Below are 18,648 nucleotides of genomic sequence, written 5' to 3' on the forward strand. Positions count from 1 at the left end.
ATGTTAAAACAAATAATAAAGAGTTCAAAAACATAAGATTAAAGAAGAAGCTGAATTGATTGTTTTTTATCATCAAAAACAGCAAAGAAGCTGAACAACTTTATTTGATAAACAAAAAAAAATACAAAAATTTAATATAACAAGAGGTTGGTTACACGTAGGGATTAGTGTTGTGGGACGATGGGAGCTTCTTAATGAACTCTAATACAGCTTTCGCAGTGTTAGTGGCAGCCAATGATCCAAACTTTCTAACAGTGTTATCTCCTACTCCAGCTAAATCTGATAGCCCCCTTATCACAATTATCGGATACCCATTTGACACGCACGTCTGGTCAAATCAAAACACAAACAAACAAAAATATCACTTTAAATCAAATTTATTGACATTAATGAATAAAACATGAATAATATTACTAGAAGTAGTATCAGTCGTCTTACCATAGCCACTGCAGAACTCTCCATATCTGACGAAGAAACCCCAAAACTGTTGTATAAGAAAGTTCTATAGGCTGCATTATCTACAAATATGTCAGCAGTGGCTGCTTTTAATCCGACCACCAATTTTGGTTTCTCTGGAAGACACAAACTTGCATTCACACACTGCAAAAGCTCCATCTTCTGCACCCATGCATATATACCATATATGAAGAACAACCCTTTAACAATGGAACTACTGAAAAACTCTAATCTTAAACAAATATATATCATTGTCAACAAACCTCTAGACCAGCTGCAAGATGAAGCCACTCTTGAGTTGTATTGATCCAAAACACTTTCTGAGGTGAATTGATAGGACCATTGACTGAATATAATTCCTCGTAACTATATCCAATAGTCCCTAGCTCGTTTTTGCCATCTCCTCGTGGAACATTATAGTTCCCGACATCTAAGTAGGCTACATCCTCACCTCCCTTTGCTTTGTCTGGATTCTGTTTATTAGTCGTACCATAATCATCAGACAATATGAAGAAGCAACTAGTTATACATATCAATATCAAACACTTGTGTAAAATTTAGAAAAATCACCAGCCAGTCCCACAAGCCAGCATTGGTGATTTGCTTAGGAATGCTCACATCTCCTATGGACATGGAGTTGTTTATATTTCCTGCAATACCAAAGTGAACGATCCCTTTCACATTGAACACATCTATCATCTGTTGTGTTGCTGCTGCTGCGTTCACCTGCATATATTTTTACAGAATTAACTTTTACCATCAAGAGGGTTGGTTTGATATGGATTTAAAATTATTTTCTTATACTAATATGTCCCTGTCCGTATTTTACTCACTATATTATTAATTAGGAATTTAATTCAAAATGTATTAGCTTCTGACTTTTGAGTCCACTAATTTGATATTTGTTGTAAATAATTTTTACAGTATGTGTAATATTAATAAATATCTTCTAAAACATTTAAGAAAAATAATTTAAAATAATATTATTTTTATGTTATTTTATTATTTAATATATTATGTGCCCACACCTTGATTTGGCATGTGCTCATCATCCCTAGTACTGTACACTACTTTTTTAGGTAAGAAAAATAACCAAAATAATCTCTTTTTTTTTTTTTTTTTTTTTTGTGGGTCAACTTAATATGTTGTGGGTTACTACTCACCATTCCTATGCCACATCTGACATACACAACCTTCTTGCCATGAATTTTCCCAATCCGAAAACGTCTTCCTGCATTCATGTACACTCATAATCAGAAACTCCTAGCTTATATATGATCTCAAAGGAACTTAATTACTTCCATTTAACTAAAAAACAAAGGAATATATATAATGTAGAAAACAACAAGATCGATTCAAGAGGTAGATTAAGTTCATTAAGAGATACCAGAGAGATCCATGAAGGGACGAGTAGGGTCGGGTCTGAAGTCGACACTGCCGAGAAAAGCATCTTCTTCGGTCTCAAAGACAGTCACGAGGCCGATGTAAGGTCCTCTACGGTTGACTTTTCTGATGGTAATGGCGGATTCTAGTTTGCGTAAAGGTGTGGGCGACCCGTGTGAAAAAGAAATGAAGATGATGAAGAGCAGAGGAAGAAGACAATTAAGAGTGTGGTCATGGGAAGCCATACTGATTGGTTGAAGGTTTGAGATTTAAATCCACAGCTAAGGAGGTATACGCATACATATATAGCAAGTCAAAACCAAGCCTCTACGAACGAGCGCGGCTGATCATCAGATGAGCGGAAACTAGTATGATGTTTCTTCTTCCCACGCAATTCTCGTTTGGTTGATTATTTATTTCATCAATTAATATTTTAATCTTTATATAAAATACGTTAAACATGCGATATTTAAATATTGAAAACAAAATTGACCTTTACGCTTAGCATAGCTGCATGATTTAATTATAGTCGTGAATTCATTCATACTATAGAAGCAAACCCAATTGTTGTCAGTGATAATTTATACCTCTTTTCTAATTCTAAAGCTAGAGCCCACCGGCCCATTTATCTCACTCACTATAGGGAAGTAGAAGGAGGCAAGGAGCTGATGAATGTACCAGAGAAACAAATACCACTAGGGATCTCGACAGTTTAGTAGGCATTTTAGTTCACATCGTCCACCTATATTTGTTAGCTTTAATTGATATGATCCTATAAACTCAGGCAACATATTTCAATTTTGTGGTAGATGTACCTCATTACTCATTAGATCCGACGATTTAATTTAATTCTGTAACTAAACTTTAACTTCTGAGCTAATATACAATTCCCAAATTTTATAAGATAAGTATTTGTGTTTAATTCTTTTTCTCTGAATAAATTTTTAATTTTTTCTGGTAACATAAAATAAAAATAAAAAATAAAGATCTGATATTTTTACGCCTTTGGTGGCGAAGCACGACGACGCCACTCTCTCTTTTCTAACTTTTTTTTTGTTTCTCTCGGAGCTGAAGAGAGAGTTCATCTTCTTCTTCTCTACGGATCCAAAACAATGAATCGTCTCCTTTCTTTCTTCTCCCTCGCTCTCATCGCTTTCCTCTGCCTCCATCATCGTGTTCACGCTTCTTCTTCTTCTTCCGACTTCGAAGGTTTCGATGCTGAAGACGACGATGTCTCTGAAGACTCCAGTGAGCTTCACCACTCGCTTCGTCCTCCTCTCCTGACTCAGTCTGAGTCAACGGTTCTAGATCTGGAACCATCTCCCGAATCTGATTCTACTCCTCCTGTTTCTTCTTCTAAATCGGATCCTCCTCCGACTCAGTCCGTGAAGCCTTCTTCGTCTATCTCCTTCGATTACTGGGATGAAGATGAGTTCGAAGGGTTGCCTGAGGAAGAGAAATCGACTGAATCTCCGGTTGTTTCCGATAACGCAACTCCTTCTTCCGATCCACAGACGCCAGATCTTGACTCTGCTTCAGAGACTTCGGATACTGAGGTTCCAAAGAAGAAGCAATCTTACGCGGTGGAGATCGTTTGCGTCTCTATCTTGATTGGTTACGCGATCAATTACTTCACAGGGAAACGTGAGAATGAGAATCTTGCTTTGGCTTGGGCTTCCAAATTTGGTCTTAAGGATACGATTTTTGAGAAGAACTTTAGTTTGCTTGGAGTTGGTGAAGGAGAGGACTCGCCTTTGTTGCTTAAAGAAGCGACGAATGTGTTTAAGTTCTACGCTAGTGGCCGTAGGTATTGCCATGGGCTATTGGCGACCATGGAGCTTAAGAGCAGACATGATTTGATCTCGAGGCTTTTTAACTCGGTGGTTCCTTGTAAAGATGAGATCAGTTTCGAGGTGTATATGAATGATGAATCTATGGATCACGTTGTGTTTGCGATGGCGAGGAAGAAGGCGGCGAAAACGATGCACAAGGAGCTGAGGGATCTACAGAGGTTTGGAGGAATGGTGCCTGTTCCCGGGGGGAGGAAGTGGGTAACTGATGAGTTAGCTGTGGTCTCTGAGTCCAAGGAGGTAGCTGGGGATATGATCTCTGACGTTGCACTTGATCAGGTCAGATACTTTAGTATCTTTTTGGGGGTTTTCTAGTTGTTTGATGGTTGACGATGATAGCAGTTTAGTTTAGTTTAGTTTAGTTTTTTCTTGAACGTAGCCTAAATGTTTGATGGATGAACATGAAATATCATAGGTAGTCTACTGGTTAGATGCCTTGCCATCATTTGTGACTTGGGTTTTCTCTATGCTGAATTAGAAAAAGGAGCTATATTTACTCCAAAAAGGAGGTGCTTGATCAGAGTAAGAACTCCAATGATCAGTTAGCTTGACACTATAGCTGGGCAGTTAGCTTGAATCCAATTAGCATAGTCAAACTGTACAGAGATGTAGGGTGGAGGGAGATTTGTGATGTACTGCAAAATTCCTTAGGTTCCTCTTGTCATGATATATTTAGACTACATGGTCCTGATATGTTGAACAATCGCTACCTGAGTTTAGTGTGTATGATGTTCCTCTCCTTTTTTTCATTAAAAAGTTTCTAAAGAGCATTTGATACTGTGTTTTTCTCTGATGCTTGATCACTAATCAAAGAGTATCATGCGTACATGACCATTAACAAATGCCATTTCTGTGCTGTGGCTACTATTTTATTGTCATAAATTTCGAAGATATATCTAAATTTGATTTGTCGATAGTGACACAGTTGCCTTGAGTGAATTGCTGCATAATTGTTGTCATCCACTCGGGCTATCTATGTCTGTAGATGTGGAAAATGGATATCGATTTTATTGGACTTGGATAGTTAAACTTTGCTTATTGTGATGCATGGTTTTTGTATCTCCTCAAATTATCTGTTGTACTAATCAGACTTTAATGATGCAATTGCGCTCTGCAGGTCTTTGGTGACAAGGCTTTCGAAAGGTTTGGGAAGTATTTCATCTCAATGCATTTTTCGGATCAACATCCTGGCAAACACCGGAAGATGCTGCTTTTCAAGTTTGCCCTGCCTGATGCTAAAAACATGGATGATATGGTTCGGCTGATAGCGCTAATTCCGTATTACATTGACTTAGTTGGACGCTACAAGCTCAGCTCCCAGGTATCGAGGCAAAGTTATTTTCACTTGCCCTTTTTGATCACTTAGTGGGACAAGTTGAATAAATTTAAATTTCTGTTTGCAGGCAAAGAACAAAACTGACGGTGCTAGGCAGAAGGCCGCTCAAGAAACATACAAAGAACTTCAGAATGTGAGGCATGAGGCATTGATGAGAAAGAAAGCCGAAAAGAAGAAAATATTGGAGGAGGCAGAGGCAAAGCTTAGCGCCGAGGCACTAAGGAAGAAAGAAGCTAAAGAACGTGCACGCCAGATGAAAAAGTCAATGCCAAAAGTTAAGATGAGTCGTGGCCACTAGACTCTCAAGTATAGGGAGGCATCTCTCTCATGCTTGCCGTTGAAATAGCTATTTCTTCCTCTACTCCTGTTTTAGTCCTCGATTAGATATTTTCTTACTTTCCATGAATCTCTCTACTTTTTTACTTCACTACGGTTATCCTTATAGTGGCACCGAGGCAGTGTTTCTGATAAGCCTCCAGAACCTCGTTCAATCATAATTTGAGTTTTGAAGTTGTAGGCTCTCGTTTCTTGTTCACTTAAGAAAGTAACATCCTTTAATCCTTTGTTCTCAGTCAGTTGTTCAAAAGATGTGTTACACTAGTAATCATATGATTCAATTTTTGTTTCATCTCAAAAATCCGTTGAAAAATGAATGGATCGATCTTATTTTTTGTTCTATCGCTCAATGTCTCATTTCATCTCCGTGAAAGTTTCGTAACATAGACATATATGTTAGTCTCATTACAGAAACTAGTTAAACTCACAACGATCAAACATATATGTTAGTACTGTGATTAGTTGGGGTTGTTGATATAGGCTTATATTTTAAAAATTAACTGTAAAATTGTTTTGATTGATAATTGGATGTCACTTTTAAGAAAGTTGCAAGCCATATTTGATCATCAAATATGTATGCCTAGTTGCACTTATTTTTATTAATATGTCTTGGTTTTGTGTATCTTTCCCTTTGTTCAATATATATGAAATATATATATATATATATATATATATCAAACTACATTTTGTTTTTATGAATTTAGATCTATATGTATATGGGTAATTATTAAAACTTATTTGATCAAAAATATGTATGCCTAGTTGCAGTTATTTATTAATATGTCTTAGTTGTTTTAGAAATCGCTAGACGCTGACGCTAGTCGGGCGGGCGGGATGGATCTAGCGCATAGGAAAAAAATTAGAGATTATATGGGGATTAATCGAGGACTAAGTTTAGAGTTATTTTATTAAATTAATAAAAATATAGTACTATATATATGTATAATTCTGTTTATGTTAAAAGAAAAATATCAAAAAAATATAAAAATATAGTACTGTCTTTAAAATTATGGTAAACACATAAAAACGTAATTTTTAAAGAAAATTTAATGATTTTTATTAAAAGTTTGTACATTAGTTATTGTAAAACATCATAAACTCTTAATTTAAATGTCTAAATAACAAAAAAATAATAAAAAATATTAATATTTAATTATTGCATTTTTGTAATTCTTATATACTTTATGTAAGATTTCAACATGTGTGTAGCATATGCTATTATGTTTATAAGAAGTTCAACATGTGTTTATGATATATATATATATATGTAAGATATGATGTATATATGTGATATTTTCGTTTAAAAATATGATGAAATATTTAACTTTTCTATTATCTAAATTGTTCTTAATTTTTTTTTTTGGGATATTAGTACTACATATATATTATGCCTATATTATGAACATCAAAATGTATAGTTTTATTTTCAATTCTACTTGTCATCCTTAAGATATGTCGTGTATTTTGCTTTTATATTTTATTCATTTTAAGATAAATAATTCACATGAAATTATTATGTAACTATTTTTTAATTTCTATTCACTTATTAATATTATTCTAATCATATATCATTTATCAGTATATAGTTAATTAACATATATATATATATATAGATAATATGTTTATATTAATTTATTAAAACCAAATTATTGTAAATTTTAAATATATATAAGTTGGGTTTTGGTCTTAGTTATACTGGTATAATTGTATAACTTTCATATGATTTTTATATATGACTTCATCAATCATCTCGAAAAAGTATCTTTAGTTTTCGATTAATCATCTCGAATAATATTTATTTTCATAATTATAGGTAAGTTTTCTTGCATTTATTGAAGAGTGGAAAACTATTGAAGAAACCAAGAAAACTATAAAACCATAATTAAGGGAAATTTTTTATAATTTTTGTATAAGTTTTGAAAATAAGTATTTAAAAGAATTTATATGTAATATAAACTATTAAATAATCAATTTATTCAATAATTTACTAAACTTCTTTAAAAATATATAATTATATTTTATTATATTAATTTCAAACCCACACATTCATTATCTAGTGATATATATAACTTTCCTTCCTTATATGCGGATCATTCTAGGAGAGATACTGAGCCTGAGTTCTTAAGAATCCATTGCCTCCCAATATCTTACTTGCGTGTCGGATGCATATTTTACTCAACCACTGCGAGTGTTGAGACAAAACGGCTATAACTTATTTTTAACTGCTAAGCCGCAGACAAGTGTGGCTCTGAGAAACAATGTAATGCATGTATGGCGTTGGGAACGGCTATAATTTACTCAACCTTCCTTTTTTGTTTAGAGAGATCTTATGCTGCATTCACATGTGAGATTGATTGGAAGTTGAGCCTAGAAATGGTGTGTTCTAGCTTCTCTGAGAATTGTCATGAGATATATTTACAAAAGTTGTCCAACCAAGTTTACAAAGTCATATTTATGTTTGACTTATGATTTTCTTTCCATAACTCTCTCGTCAGAAAATTGTTAAATATAATTCTTAATCTAGTCGTATTATTTATGATAGAGATAATGTATTTGAAATCTGATCCAATCAGATGACTCCATGCAATATTGAGTTTGGTCTATGTATTTTTCTTCTTTGTTTGATCTGAAGCTGTTGCAATATTGAGTTTTTGGTTTTCATTTTATCCACTCAAATGAATTTTGAAATTTGCTGCAAGAAAAACAACATTGCTTCCACTTACGGCAATGTTTTTCTCATCGAATAAACAATCAAATAAAAAAATTAATTATTTCTATTAATATACAATAGTTTGCAAAACAATCATTTTTGAACTTCTTCACATAAATTGCAGTAGTTTTGCTTAAACTTGGCACACTATTTTCCTAACTTCTGCATAATATTTCCATTCTCTAAGTAACTCAATATATTTGTATGAATCAAAACCCAAACAAGTGTGCATACAAAGTACAAATGTCTACTTTTGCCTAAAGTTATAAATATATATATATATATATATATTTATTATGAATATTATATTTAAATAAAGTTTACTAAAATATATCATTTATACTGGGAAATACTATATGGCTCTATCCAACTTTTCACTTACCACCTCTCTTAAGTCTTGGTTCAGCCACTCACGTAACACTAACACACAAATTCAAAACCCACCCATCGAATCAAATATGGCTCTATCCAACTTTTCGCTTTCTCTGTTTCTTAAATCTAAGCCTAGAGTATTTCCGAAACTTGTAGCTACCTTAACCCCACCACGCTCTCTTAAGTCCAGCTTAAGCCATGGGAAGCAACTCCACATGATGCTTCTCTTCTCGGCGTCTCCCACAGTGGCTGAGATAGGGGCCTTGGCAGGCTACGACGTAGTTGTTGTAGATTTGGAGCATGGACCCGGTAGCGTTAGTGAGGCTTTGCATTGTATCCGTGCGGTGAAGGCGGCTTGTTCTTCTAGTGTAATTCGTGTGCCGGAGGTGACTTCAGCCTGGGATAAGAAAACCCTGGACGTCGGACCTGACGGAATCATGTTTCGTAAAATAGAAAATGCAAAAGAAGCTGAATACGCCATGTCTCTATGCCGTTACCCACCTGACGGAGTCCCTGGATGTGCGTACAGTCTAGTAAGGGATTCGGATTTTGGTTTCCGACAAACGTACCTACAAGACTACAAAGAGAGGCTTCTCATTATGTGTCAGGTTAATACTACTTCTTTTCTTCTTGTTTGGTTTCACATAACAAGGCAAAAAAAGTTAATTTGGATGAATTTTATTATATTTGAAATTTATAAATTTTATTGAAATATATTATTATATATGAAATTTATAAATTTTCATTTTCTTGAAATATAATTTTTTTACAAAATTTTAAAACTTTAAAAAGCCAATTTAAGAAAAAAAAATTGGCGTTTAAGCTCACTACTGCGAAGAGATACCTAACTTAAGCACTGCCCATTAACACCCCTTAAATTTAAATTGACCCGTTAGTTTCATTTTTGGTCTACTCTCTCTTTCATGTTTCAAACTTTGCCTTAAAGATAGACTTGAAAAAAAAACAAAAATGGATCTCCCGATTAGTATTAGTATTTAGTTATTTTTTAAATTAAATACCAAGAGAGGCTTCTCATTATGTAGGTGTCAAGGTAAATTTTGTTTTGTTTTCTTGTCTGGTTTCACCAACCAATTTTAGTGCCCTAAGCCAAATTTCAAAACATGCTTTCTATATACAAAAAAAAACATATTTTTTATACCCAAAAAAAAACGTTTTCATATCCCTTATATATTAAAAGAGAAACATTTTGGTGAAAAAGCTGATGTGTCAGCATTATAGAGCTCAGTGCACCATTTAGCAAAATCCCCTCAATTTTTCTAATTAATTACATTTTTGTACCATTGTATTTATTGGCAATTTTTTTTTAAGAAAGTCCATAAACGAAAATCCTTTCCATGAATACATTTGATCTTATAAGTACGTTCTTTCAGCGTGATAGCCAGAGCCAAAAAAAATATTAAACAAAAAAAAGATGATATATATTATCTAATTTTGACTCATAGACTGTTTGATATTTTTTGCCCAAAAAAAAAAAAGACTGTTTGATATTTAAGGAAAATTTCGCCTAACATATATTTTATTAATATTAATTAAGTATAAACTTTAAATATATTTTATATTAGAAAAAATGATTTATTGAAATGCATCGGATCTCACAAATACAACCGAGAGGATGCAAAGACATTTTGCGGCTCAAAATATTTAAAGCCGTTGCGGGATGGCTTAGCGGACGGGTTTGACTGGATTGACAATTTTTATTGAAATTATCCAGTTCATGTAATTTTAGTTTATTACAATTTTTATCTGATTTGATAGTTCAAGATTTTGATGAAAAATCTAACGATCACTAATTCAGTTTAAATTCTATCCAGATCTACCACCATGTCAATCTAAAATTTATGGTGAAACGATTACTATTTTAATATTTCATTAACTTGATGAATTCAAAACAATATAAGCTTAAATGTTATATTAAATAAATATATTTACAAATGTAATAACTCAAACAAAAATTTCACTCCGTGCAACAGCACGGGTTGTTACCTAGTACTATTAAAAATCATAAACAACAGTAATATATACAGTAGATATTCAATAATATTTCTAAATTTAAAAAACAAACGAAAATCCATCGGTCTTTGTTAAAGAAGGAAAAAAAAAGAAGTTTGTTCAGATCACAGCCCTTTGATCACTAACCTACTAGGAGACAGATGGAAAAGCTGGGCTGGCTTTAAATATGATCAAAGATGGATCCATCGAGAAAGCTTCAAGGAGATTATTGAGAACTTCTGGGATGTAAATGAAATCAGAGAGGAAAATAGTATGATGGCAAAGCTTGCTCTATGTAGGAAAGAGATCTCGAAATGGAAGAGAGGAGCTAAACCAAATTCAGCTATCAGACTGCAGGAATTGCAGGTGAGGATAGATGAAGCCACTAGACAGATCCCGTTTGACAGCCAGGAGTTGAAACGTTTGAAAAAAGAGCTGAACAGGGAGTACATCCAGGAGGAGATCTACTGGCACGACAAAACAGTATGGAAACGACGATTTTGTTCATTCTAGATCTCATAGATGCAAGATTGCCAACCTTGAAGAAGAGCAAGGGAGGTGACAGTTGAAGATGAGACGGAAGGGAGTCATATAATAGTATGATCCCATGTCAAAGGAGGGGTGGGAAGAGCCATTTTGTGTATGAGAGCATACCAAATAGCGGAGGTGTACTCACACTAAAAAAAATGGTGGTTTCTGGTCTCATTATGCAGTCCACAAAGTAGGCAGAGTGGTTCCACATCTAGCCCCCATTGAATCATTCGGTCTAAAGTGGGGTTCCTATTAAGCAAAAACAACCAGACTGCCACTGAGTGCTTAGGCACTGCTGCCTTGTGCCAAATGAGAGAGAACCAAGGAACATGTGGTTTTTCCAACCGTAATGAGTTCCACATTTCCTTGGAGTGGTAAAACTTGAACTCCTTATCATTAATGATCCAAGAGGGAGAGTCACTCACTGAGGAAGAGGGGATAGTAGTGATGAAACTGAGGACTTGAAGAAAGGCCTCTAATCTTGCTGGGGGGAGAGTCTAGACTTCACCTGTTTTATAATCGGAGACCAAAGAAGATAGAGGGATTCCAAGTCGAGAAGGAGCATCAGGCCTGAGAAAGTTTAAGAGAGATCCAAAAGGAGTCCAGGGATCCCACCAAAAAAGTATCCTCCCCTGTTCCCACCTTGATTTTGAGGAATTGTAAAGCTTTGAGCCGCAAATTAAGTAGTTTTCTGAACATCCATGAGATTCGATGTGAGTTATCATTAAGCGCCCAAAAACTTGCAGAAGAAGGATATTTCCTCCGAAGCCAAGCCACCCAAATAGAACCTGCTCTAAAGTAGAGCATCCAGATAAGCTTCAGAGCACAAGTTTCATTTCATGATGCAAAAGAGTGCAGACCGAGGCCACCTTCCCTCTTAGGATAACATACATCAATCCAAGATACTTTTGCTCCCGAGGGTTTATCCAGACAACCGTGCCATAAAAAGGAACTGGAAAGATAGTTTATGCGTTTGAATACCTTCTAAGGGAGGAGGAAAGCGCTGGTCCAAAAACATACAATGCCTAATATGACAGTAGACAGTAGCTGCAACCTGCCGGCAATGCTCAAGTAGCGATGAAGCCAAGAGCTCATATTTGCCCTGATCTTTGTGATTAAAGGATTTAACTTTCTAGAGCAAAGAGGGAGCCCCGCACATGAAGAGTTGCAAGAGGAAGAGGAAATTTTGATCTCATCCGATCCAACACATCGTTGCTTAAACCGGAGGAAAACATCGAAGTTTTGGAGATATTTACTGAGAGACCCGAAAATTTCTCAAACTGTGACAAGACTGTGAAGACTCCAGCCAGAGAGGTTTCGGAACCATCTAAGAAAATTAGTAGGTCATCGGCGAAGCATAAATTGAGTAAGCTCTATGTCCTCACAACCTGGATGATAACCAAATATTCCATTCTGTGCCGCTTTGTTGAGCATCAAAGAGAGGACATTCATTAGCATCACGAAGAGGATAGGAGATAAGGGATCCCCTTGCTTGAGACCCATTTTACCTTTAAAAGAACCCGACGTGACCCCATTTATGTACTTAAAGAGAAGCTTGGAGAACAAATGCAACTTTTGATCCACTTCACCACCACGTTAGGGACCCCATAAGAAGATAGCGCTGATAAGACGAAGTCCCACCAAACGGAGTCAAACGCTTTAGATATATCCACTTTTAAGTTGATCCTTGGCGAGAGAGAATCCAAGTGATATCCTTGAAGAACCTCAGATGCTAAGGGCACATTTTCAATCAACAATCTACCCTTGATGAAAGCTGTCAGGTTTGGAAGGATAATCAAAGGAAGGATATTTTTTAGTTTGTCTAAAATTATGCGAGAGATCACTTTGTAGTTGGTGTTCATGCAGGAAATTGGTTTGAAGTCCTTCAGATCTTTGGCTCCTGGGCGCTTCGGGATCAAAACTAGATAAGTGGCATTGACACACGACGGCAGGAATGAAGATGCAAAAAAAACTCTTGCACTGCCTTAACAAAATCCTGACCCAGAACTTGCCAAGAAGCTCTATAAAATTCAACCGGGTAGCCATGAGGACCCGGTGTTTTATTCAGAGGCAGCAGAATCAAGGCGGCCCTTATCTCCCCAGGAGAAACCCCACTCGAGAGCAAGGATATATGAGGTGGATTCAGCTTAGTTGCGATGAGCCTTCCTAGAATATCTGATAGAAAAGGGCAGTAGTCTCCCCTAGGAGAGCAAAGGATTGATGAGAAATAACTCTCCGCTAACTGATGAACCTCCTCCAAGGAGTCAGATCTCGTTTCATTAGGCCTTTGAAGCGTTTCTAATCTTCATCATAGCATGGAAGAACCTTGAATCTGAATCACCGACTTCCATCCATCTAATCCTAGATCTTTGCCTGAAAAAACATTCTGCTGCCAACCTCAGAGAGAGCCAAACGCTTCGAGCAGTCGATTCCTCAGCCATGTTTTGAGTAGAGGGGTCATTTAGCACCCAAACTTGAAGGTGAGAAAGGGTTTGCTCTTCTTCAGCCACCCTCTTATCACTTAAGCGATCGGATTCTGATGTGGCATGGAGTGTGATCAGAAAACTGAGGTGACTCGAAAGAACAGTGGCTTGAAGGAATGTCAAGAATCCACTGCCAATTAACCAAAGCACGATCTATCTTTGTGGTTATCGGATTAGAAGATTGATGATTAGAACAAGTAAATTTTGGACCCTGAAAAGGAAGGTCAAAAAAGCCAGCATCTGATAGACAATCCCTGAAGCTCCTCATGGCAGAGGTTAAACGAATGAGGCTGGTGTTTGACGTTTCCCATGTGTTTAAAATCTCGTTGAAATCCCTGCACACTATCCAAAGACGAGAAGAAAGATTGAAAGAGATGTAAGTGTCCTTGAGAGAAGTCCACAACTCTAACTTTTCTACAGCTAAGTTTGAAGCATACACAACCGTGAAAATAAAAGGCACTCCATCGGGCATCTGCACTTCACACGTTATAGACTGCTTATCATAAAAAGGATGAGAAATAGTTACCGGACTCCGGTAGCTTATAAATAATCCATATACGTCCTAGATCCGACTGCTGATAGTTGTCAAAAGCTGTTCATTCCATACCAAAATGAGATAAAATTTGGTTCTTGCTTGATTTCTTAACGTGCGTCTCCAATAAAGCACCAAAAGAGATTTTCCGAGAGTTCAACAGGGTTCTTCTTCGGATCTTCGATGAACTCTTGACAAGTTATATCTATATATAATAGCAAACCCACTTTTTGTGTCAATTTTAATCCAGTGGATGAGATTAGTTCCACTTTTCCATCTAACGGTTTAAAATTAATAATGATCCAACAGTTGCAAATTATTAATCGTGTCTTTTTGTCGCACCCCCATTTTTTAAAAATCATACCTCTTAATGTTTACACCTCTTTGTTGTACCTCCATGTTTCAAAGATCACATCTATTCATTTTTACACCTTTTTATTTCAGACCTCTATATCTTACACCTCTTTGTTTATTATATATAAACTTTTCTGGACAACATAAACAAGTTTCGAAAAATTATTTTCTGAGTATTTTCAAAACTTACAAGTTATTAAATAAAACTAAAGAATTGTTTTATTGAAGTGTTTTTGAACTAACAAACATCAATCTCTAATTCAAGGTAATTATATATTTTTGTTGTGTTGTTATAAATATAGAAAGATTTTTGAAACTCACCGAGTGACAAAAGCTTACAAACACGAATGACCTGTTAGTTTTTCTTCACCAAACCTGTTAATTTTTTTTCCGGTTAGATTATTAAAGGTTATGAATGACCTGTTAGTGTTACTTCACCGAATCTGTTAATTTTTTTTCCGGTTAGCTTATAATAGCAAACCCACTTTTTTGTGTCAACTTTTAATCCAATGGATGAGATTGGTTATAGTTTTAATCCAACGGTTTAAAATTATTAATCGTGTCTTTTCGTTGCACCCCATCTTTAAAAAATCACACCTTTTAGTCTTTGCATCTTTTTGTTGTACCTCATGGTTTCAAAAATCACATCTATTCATTTTTACACCTTATAAATCACACCTCTTAGTCTTTGCATCTCTTTGTTGTACCTCCTGGTTTCAAATATCACATTCATTCATTTTTACACCTTTTAATTTCACACCTCTATGTGTTACACCTCTTTGTTGTACCTCCATGTTTCACATCTATTAATTTTTACACCTTTACATTTCACACCTCTATGTCTTAGACCTCTTTGTTTATTATATATAAACTTTTCTTGACTACATAAACAAGTTTCAAAAAATTGTTTTCTGAGTACTAAAGAATTGTATTATTGAAGTTATTATTGAAGTGTTTTTTTTAACTTTCAAGCATCAATCTCTAATTCAAGGTAATTTAATTTTTTTATGCGAATGACATGTAGTGTTTATCTGTTAGATTATTATTATTGTTAGTCGACACTATTATTGTTAGTTAAACGAGTGATGCTTGTCGACTCGTTAACTAGGATGTCGTTAACTTAAACGGGCCGACATACAAGTTTATATATTAATGGACCTTGAAAAGAGTTTTTGTTATTTGACTATTGTCTAATACTTCCAAATTTAAAAATTCTGAGTATTATTTTCTTTCAATTTATTAATCAACTAATTCACTCATCTTTGTTAAAAAAATTGGATCGTTTTATTTATTGATTCATTGATTCATTCATCTAATTTTTGTTTGGTGTCGTTTTCCATCTAACTGTAATGATCATCTCTTTCAAGTATTAACTTAGGTAATTAATGGTAATTTCTAATTTTTCATAGATTTATCTTTTTAGTCAATTTGGTTGGCTGCAGTTGCAGCTATGAGCTGTAACTCTCTGATTCTCTTATTATTTTTTATAAATTTCGATAGAATAATAATTCAAATTTTATTCTATGTGAATATCTTTTGAAATTGATTATCTGAGTATGATTCAGTAAACCTAAATTTATATATCTTTAATATTATTCTCTTATTGTTACTTAATCGATTTTTCATTTATGTATATATATAACAAATATTTAATTTAAATAATTTGGTTAATTCATCTTAATCATTATTTATGACTTTTATATTATACATTTAAAAAATTATCAAAAAAATTTCACTCGAAATGTGAAATTAACAATGTTAATCATTTCAAGTTTTCACTTTCCCATGTTGTAACGCACGGCCGACATCCTAGTATTACTAACGGGAGAAACGTATGAATTTTGATTTATGGCTTTCGTATAATCTTATATGAATTTTGATTTACATTTGTATATACGTACGAGGCTTTGAATTTAGTCCGGCATATTTGTTTCTGTTACAAATTGTAGCTTTCAATATCAACATAGTCACACCCAAACTTTAATGGCAGCTGCAACGACAAAGCTGGGGAGAGCTCTGCAACAAAGACGCACCTTCGTGAATGCTAGAGTCAAATGGGTAAGTGACCATCACCTCGACGAAGCTGTTCAGCGCGAGAAAAACCTCAAACAAGTTCTCTCTCTCAAGGATCGAATCGTATCATCTCCTCCCAAATCACTCCCTCTCTCATCCCTCTCACTCCTCAAGCCTCTCGTCAATCTCCACATAACCGCCGCCGCGTTTATCCAGAAATACCCATCTGTCTTCACCACTCATCAGCCTTCTCCTTCTCATCCTCTCCACGTTCGCCTCACTCCCCAAGCTCTAGCCCTCCACAAGGAAGAAGAAGAGACGATTCATCTCTCCCCGCCTCACCGCAACGCCACCGTCCAACGCCTGACCAAATTCTTGATGCTAACGGGAGCCGGAAGTCTTCCTCTCAATGTCATCGATCGTTTCAGGTTCGATTTGGGTCTCCCTCACGATTACATCACTTCGCTGGTCAGCGATTACCCGGATTTTTTTGAAGTAACGGAGATCAAAGATCGGTTAACGGGTGAACCGACGCTTGCTTTGGCGGTCTCTTCGCGGCGGAGCAGCCTCGCTGTGTCGGAAATGGAGAGAAGAGAAGCCATCGTTGATGGGTCTCGTGTGAAAAAGGGGTTGCGCATAAGGTATTCGATGAATTTCCCCAAAGGGTACGAGTTGGATAAACGAGTGAAGGAATGGGTTGAGCAGTGGCAGAACCTTCCTTACATCTCACCTTATGAAAATGCATTTCACTTGGGGTCGTTCAGTGATCAGGCTGAGAAGTGGGCGGTCGCTGTACTTCATGAGCTTTTGCACCTCTTGGTATCGAAGAAGACTGAGACAGAGAACGTGCTTTGTTTAGGTGAGTATTTAGGGTTTGGGATAAGGTTTAAGCAGGCTTTAGTACACCACCCGGGTATATTTTATATGTCACATAAGATTCGGACACAAACTGTTGTCCTAAGGGAAGGTTACGACAAAGTTTTCTTGATAGAGAGGCATCCATTGATGGGGATGAGACATAGGTATTTGTATCTTATGAGCAAATCAGGGAGAGTGAAGAAACGACACTATGTGCCTGGAACTGAGAGAAGCAACCAGAAAAAGAGAGCAATCAAAGAATGTGAAGATGGTGAAAGTTATGCACATAGCAGTCGGTGATCACACAGGATAGTCATATTGCCGGAATTCATAATGGAAATGATTTGAGTTTCTATGACTGGGTCAAGTAAGGAAAGCTGAATTGACTGTAGAAGCACATCTTCAGAGTTTGTGTGAAGGTCCTGAATTAGCTTCTTGCAGACTCAGTTGGGCAATTGGAGTAAACATAACTCAGAGGTTTTGCTGTGAAAACCAGAAGTTTCTTGCATATTAACTATAGTTTCTTGTAAAACGGATGCAGAGAACGCAGTTTATAAACCTGCACAGGGGTTTCTTGTGTACTTTGGGAAGACACGACGCTTGTATGTCTCTAATAAGCATGGCAAGAGATGAAAGTCAGAGACGTAAACAACATGACAGGTATGAGTCCCCCTACTCCCACCAATTTTTTACAAGAATTCTGTTGTGCACATGCCCTTAATTAATTACAAAAGTATATTATAAGTTTATGACCAAACACTTGACCATCATTTTTATTGCTTTAAGTTTACTAATTTGTTGATGATACGGTTCCGTTGGTAGCGCTAATTCCGTATTACATTGACTTAGTTGGAGGACGCTACAGGCTCAGCCATAGGGAACGTTCGTGGAAGAGAGATTACTGGAGAAGACGCAGAGGATAAGGGTTTTAGATGAGGGATGGGGTTTATGGATGAAACAAGCTGAGTAGGAAGAGAAGACTGGGGGAAAAGGAAGTGAGTTTGCTCGGAAAAGAGACAGCTTTGATACCATTTTCTGATTCACACAGCTTCCTGGAGGATTTGGGTTTAAAAGTATTGGGACAGTGAAGGTCATTTCCCGCGTTTGTGCATCAACGGTTTTAGGGAGACGAAGAAGAGTCAAGAAGAAGAAGAAGATATCACACTGCTGCTTTCATTTTTATCCTAAAACTATAAACGTCCTTGTTTCAATAGCCAAGCGTCAAACTAACAATAACAAAACGATGTCGTTAATGGGGGATTTAAATGAAGTACATTCAAACAAAGTTACCAAAATAATTTGCAGGGATTGGATCAAATTTTGCATCACAAAGGTTTTTAAACATTGTCATTGAGATATATTTTACAAAGGGACGTAATTTAACCAATATAGTAACTAAAGTAGACCTAACAATTCATGTCAAA

The 18,648-nt window shown here is 35.8% G+C and overlaps 4 protein-coding genes across 5 annotated transcripts; 2 read left to right on the top strand and 2 right to left on the bottom strand.

Annotated features, from left to right (window-relative positions):
- Window positions 1-38: 38 nt before the first annotated feature.
- LOC104731018 (bark storage protein A) lies at window positions 39-2,084 on the bottom strand. Of its 2 annotated transcripts, none has more exons than XM_010450273.3 (6): window positions 1,844-2,084; window positions 1,620-1,687; window positions 1,075-1,182; window positions 720-929; window positions 439-618; window positions 39-328 (listed from the first exon to the last, which is right to left on the bottom strand). In XM_010450273.3, the coding sequence occupies exons 1-6, from the start codon at window positions 2,082-2,084 to the stop codon at window positions 152-154; spliced, it is 984 nt and encodes a 327-aa protein (XP_010448575.1). In that variant the 3' UTR covers window positions 39-151. The 2 variants fall into 2 exon arrangements, with proteins under 2 accessions (XP_010448575.1, XP_010448574.1); XM_010450272.3 differs by having other exon boundaries at window positions 1,027-1,182.
- Window positions 2,085-2,201: 117 nt separating this feature from the next.
- LOC104731019 (uncharacterized protein At5g49945) lies at window positions 2,202-5,596 on the top strand. The gene is made up of 3 exons (XM_010450274.3): window positions 2,202-3,968; window positions 4,807-5,010; window positions 5,093-5,596. Exons 1-3 carry the CDS (start codon window positions 2,952-2,954, stop codon window positions 5,321-5,323), a joined length of 1,452 nt encoding a protein of 483 aa, XP_010448576.1. The 5' UTR covers window positions 2,202-2,951; the 3' UTR covers window positions 5,324-5,596.
- A 7,905-nt stretch (window positions 5,597-13,501) lies between these two features.
- On the bottom strand, window positions 13,502-13,939 carry LOC147930285 (uncharacterized). The gene has a single exon (XM_087476796.1). It carries the CDS (start codon window positions 13,937-13,939, stop codon window positions 13,502-13,504), a length of 438 nt encoding a protein of 145 aa, XP_087332922.1.
- Window positions 13,940-16,201: 2,262 nt separating this feature from the next.
- On the top strand, window positions 16,202-18,519 carry LOC104731021 (protein WHAT'S THIS FACTOR 9, mitochondrial-like). The gene is made up of 2 exons (XM_010450275.3): window positions 16,202-17,884; window positions 18,074-18,519. Exon 1 carries the CDS (start codon window positions 16,337-16,339, stop codon window positions 17,522-17,524), a length of 1,188 nt encoding a protein of 395 aa, XP_010448577.1. The 5' UTR covers window positions 16,202-16,336; the 3' UTR covers window positions 17,525-17,884; window positions 18,074-18,519.
- Window positions 18,520-18,648: the final 129 nt, after the last annotated feature.

Source organism: Camelina sativa, chromosome 12, assembly GCF_030686135.1.
Source record: "Camelina sativa cultivar CO46 ecotype springtype chromosome 12, ASM3068613v1".
In the NCBI taxonomy this organism is placed as follows: Eukaryota; Viridiplantae; Streptophyta; class Magnoliopsida; order Brassicales; family Brassicaceae; genus Camelina; species Camelina sativa.

What these genes read in the sequence shown, in the direction of transcription:
- LOC104731018 (XM_010450272.3), bottom strand. Translation starts at nt 2,084, where the DNA reads ATGGCTTCCCATGACCACACTCTTAATTGTCTTCTTCCTCTGCTCTTC. An exon ending in TCAGATGTGGCATAGGAATG is followed by an intron (nt 1,183 to 1,619) that starts GTGAGTAGTAAC and finishes AAATATATGCAG; the next exon opens with GTGAACGCAGCAGCAGCAAC. An exon ending in ATCTTGCAGCTGGTCTAGAG is followed by an intron (nt 619 to 719) that starts GTTTGTTGACAA and finishes GCATGGGTGCAG; the next exon opens with AAGATGGAGCTTTTGCAGTG.
- LOC104731019 (XM_010450274.3), top strand. Translation starts at nt 2,952, where the DNA reads ATGAATCGTCTCCTTTCTTTCTTCTCCCTCGCTCTCATCGCTTTCCTC. An exon ending in CTGACGTTGCACTTGATCAG is followed by an intron (nt 3,969 to 4,806) that starts GTCAGATACTTT and finishes TGCGCTCTGCAG; the next exon opens with GTCTTTGGTGACAAGGCTTT. An exon ending in GCTACAAGCTCAGCTCCCAG is followed by an intron (nt 5,011 to 5,092) that starts GTATCGAGGCAA and finishes TTCTGTTTGCAG; the next exon opens with GCAAAGAACAAAACTGACGG.
- LOC147930285 (XM_087476796.1), bottom strand. Translation starts at nt 13,939, where the DNA reads ATGCCCGATGGAGTGCCTTTTATTTTCACGGTTGTGTATGCTTCAAAC.
- LOC104731021 (XM_010450275.3), top strand. Translation starts at nt 16,337, where the DNA reads ATGGCAGCTGCAACGACAAAGCTGGGGAGAGCTCTGCAACAAAGACGC.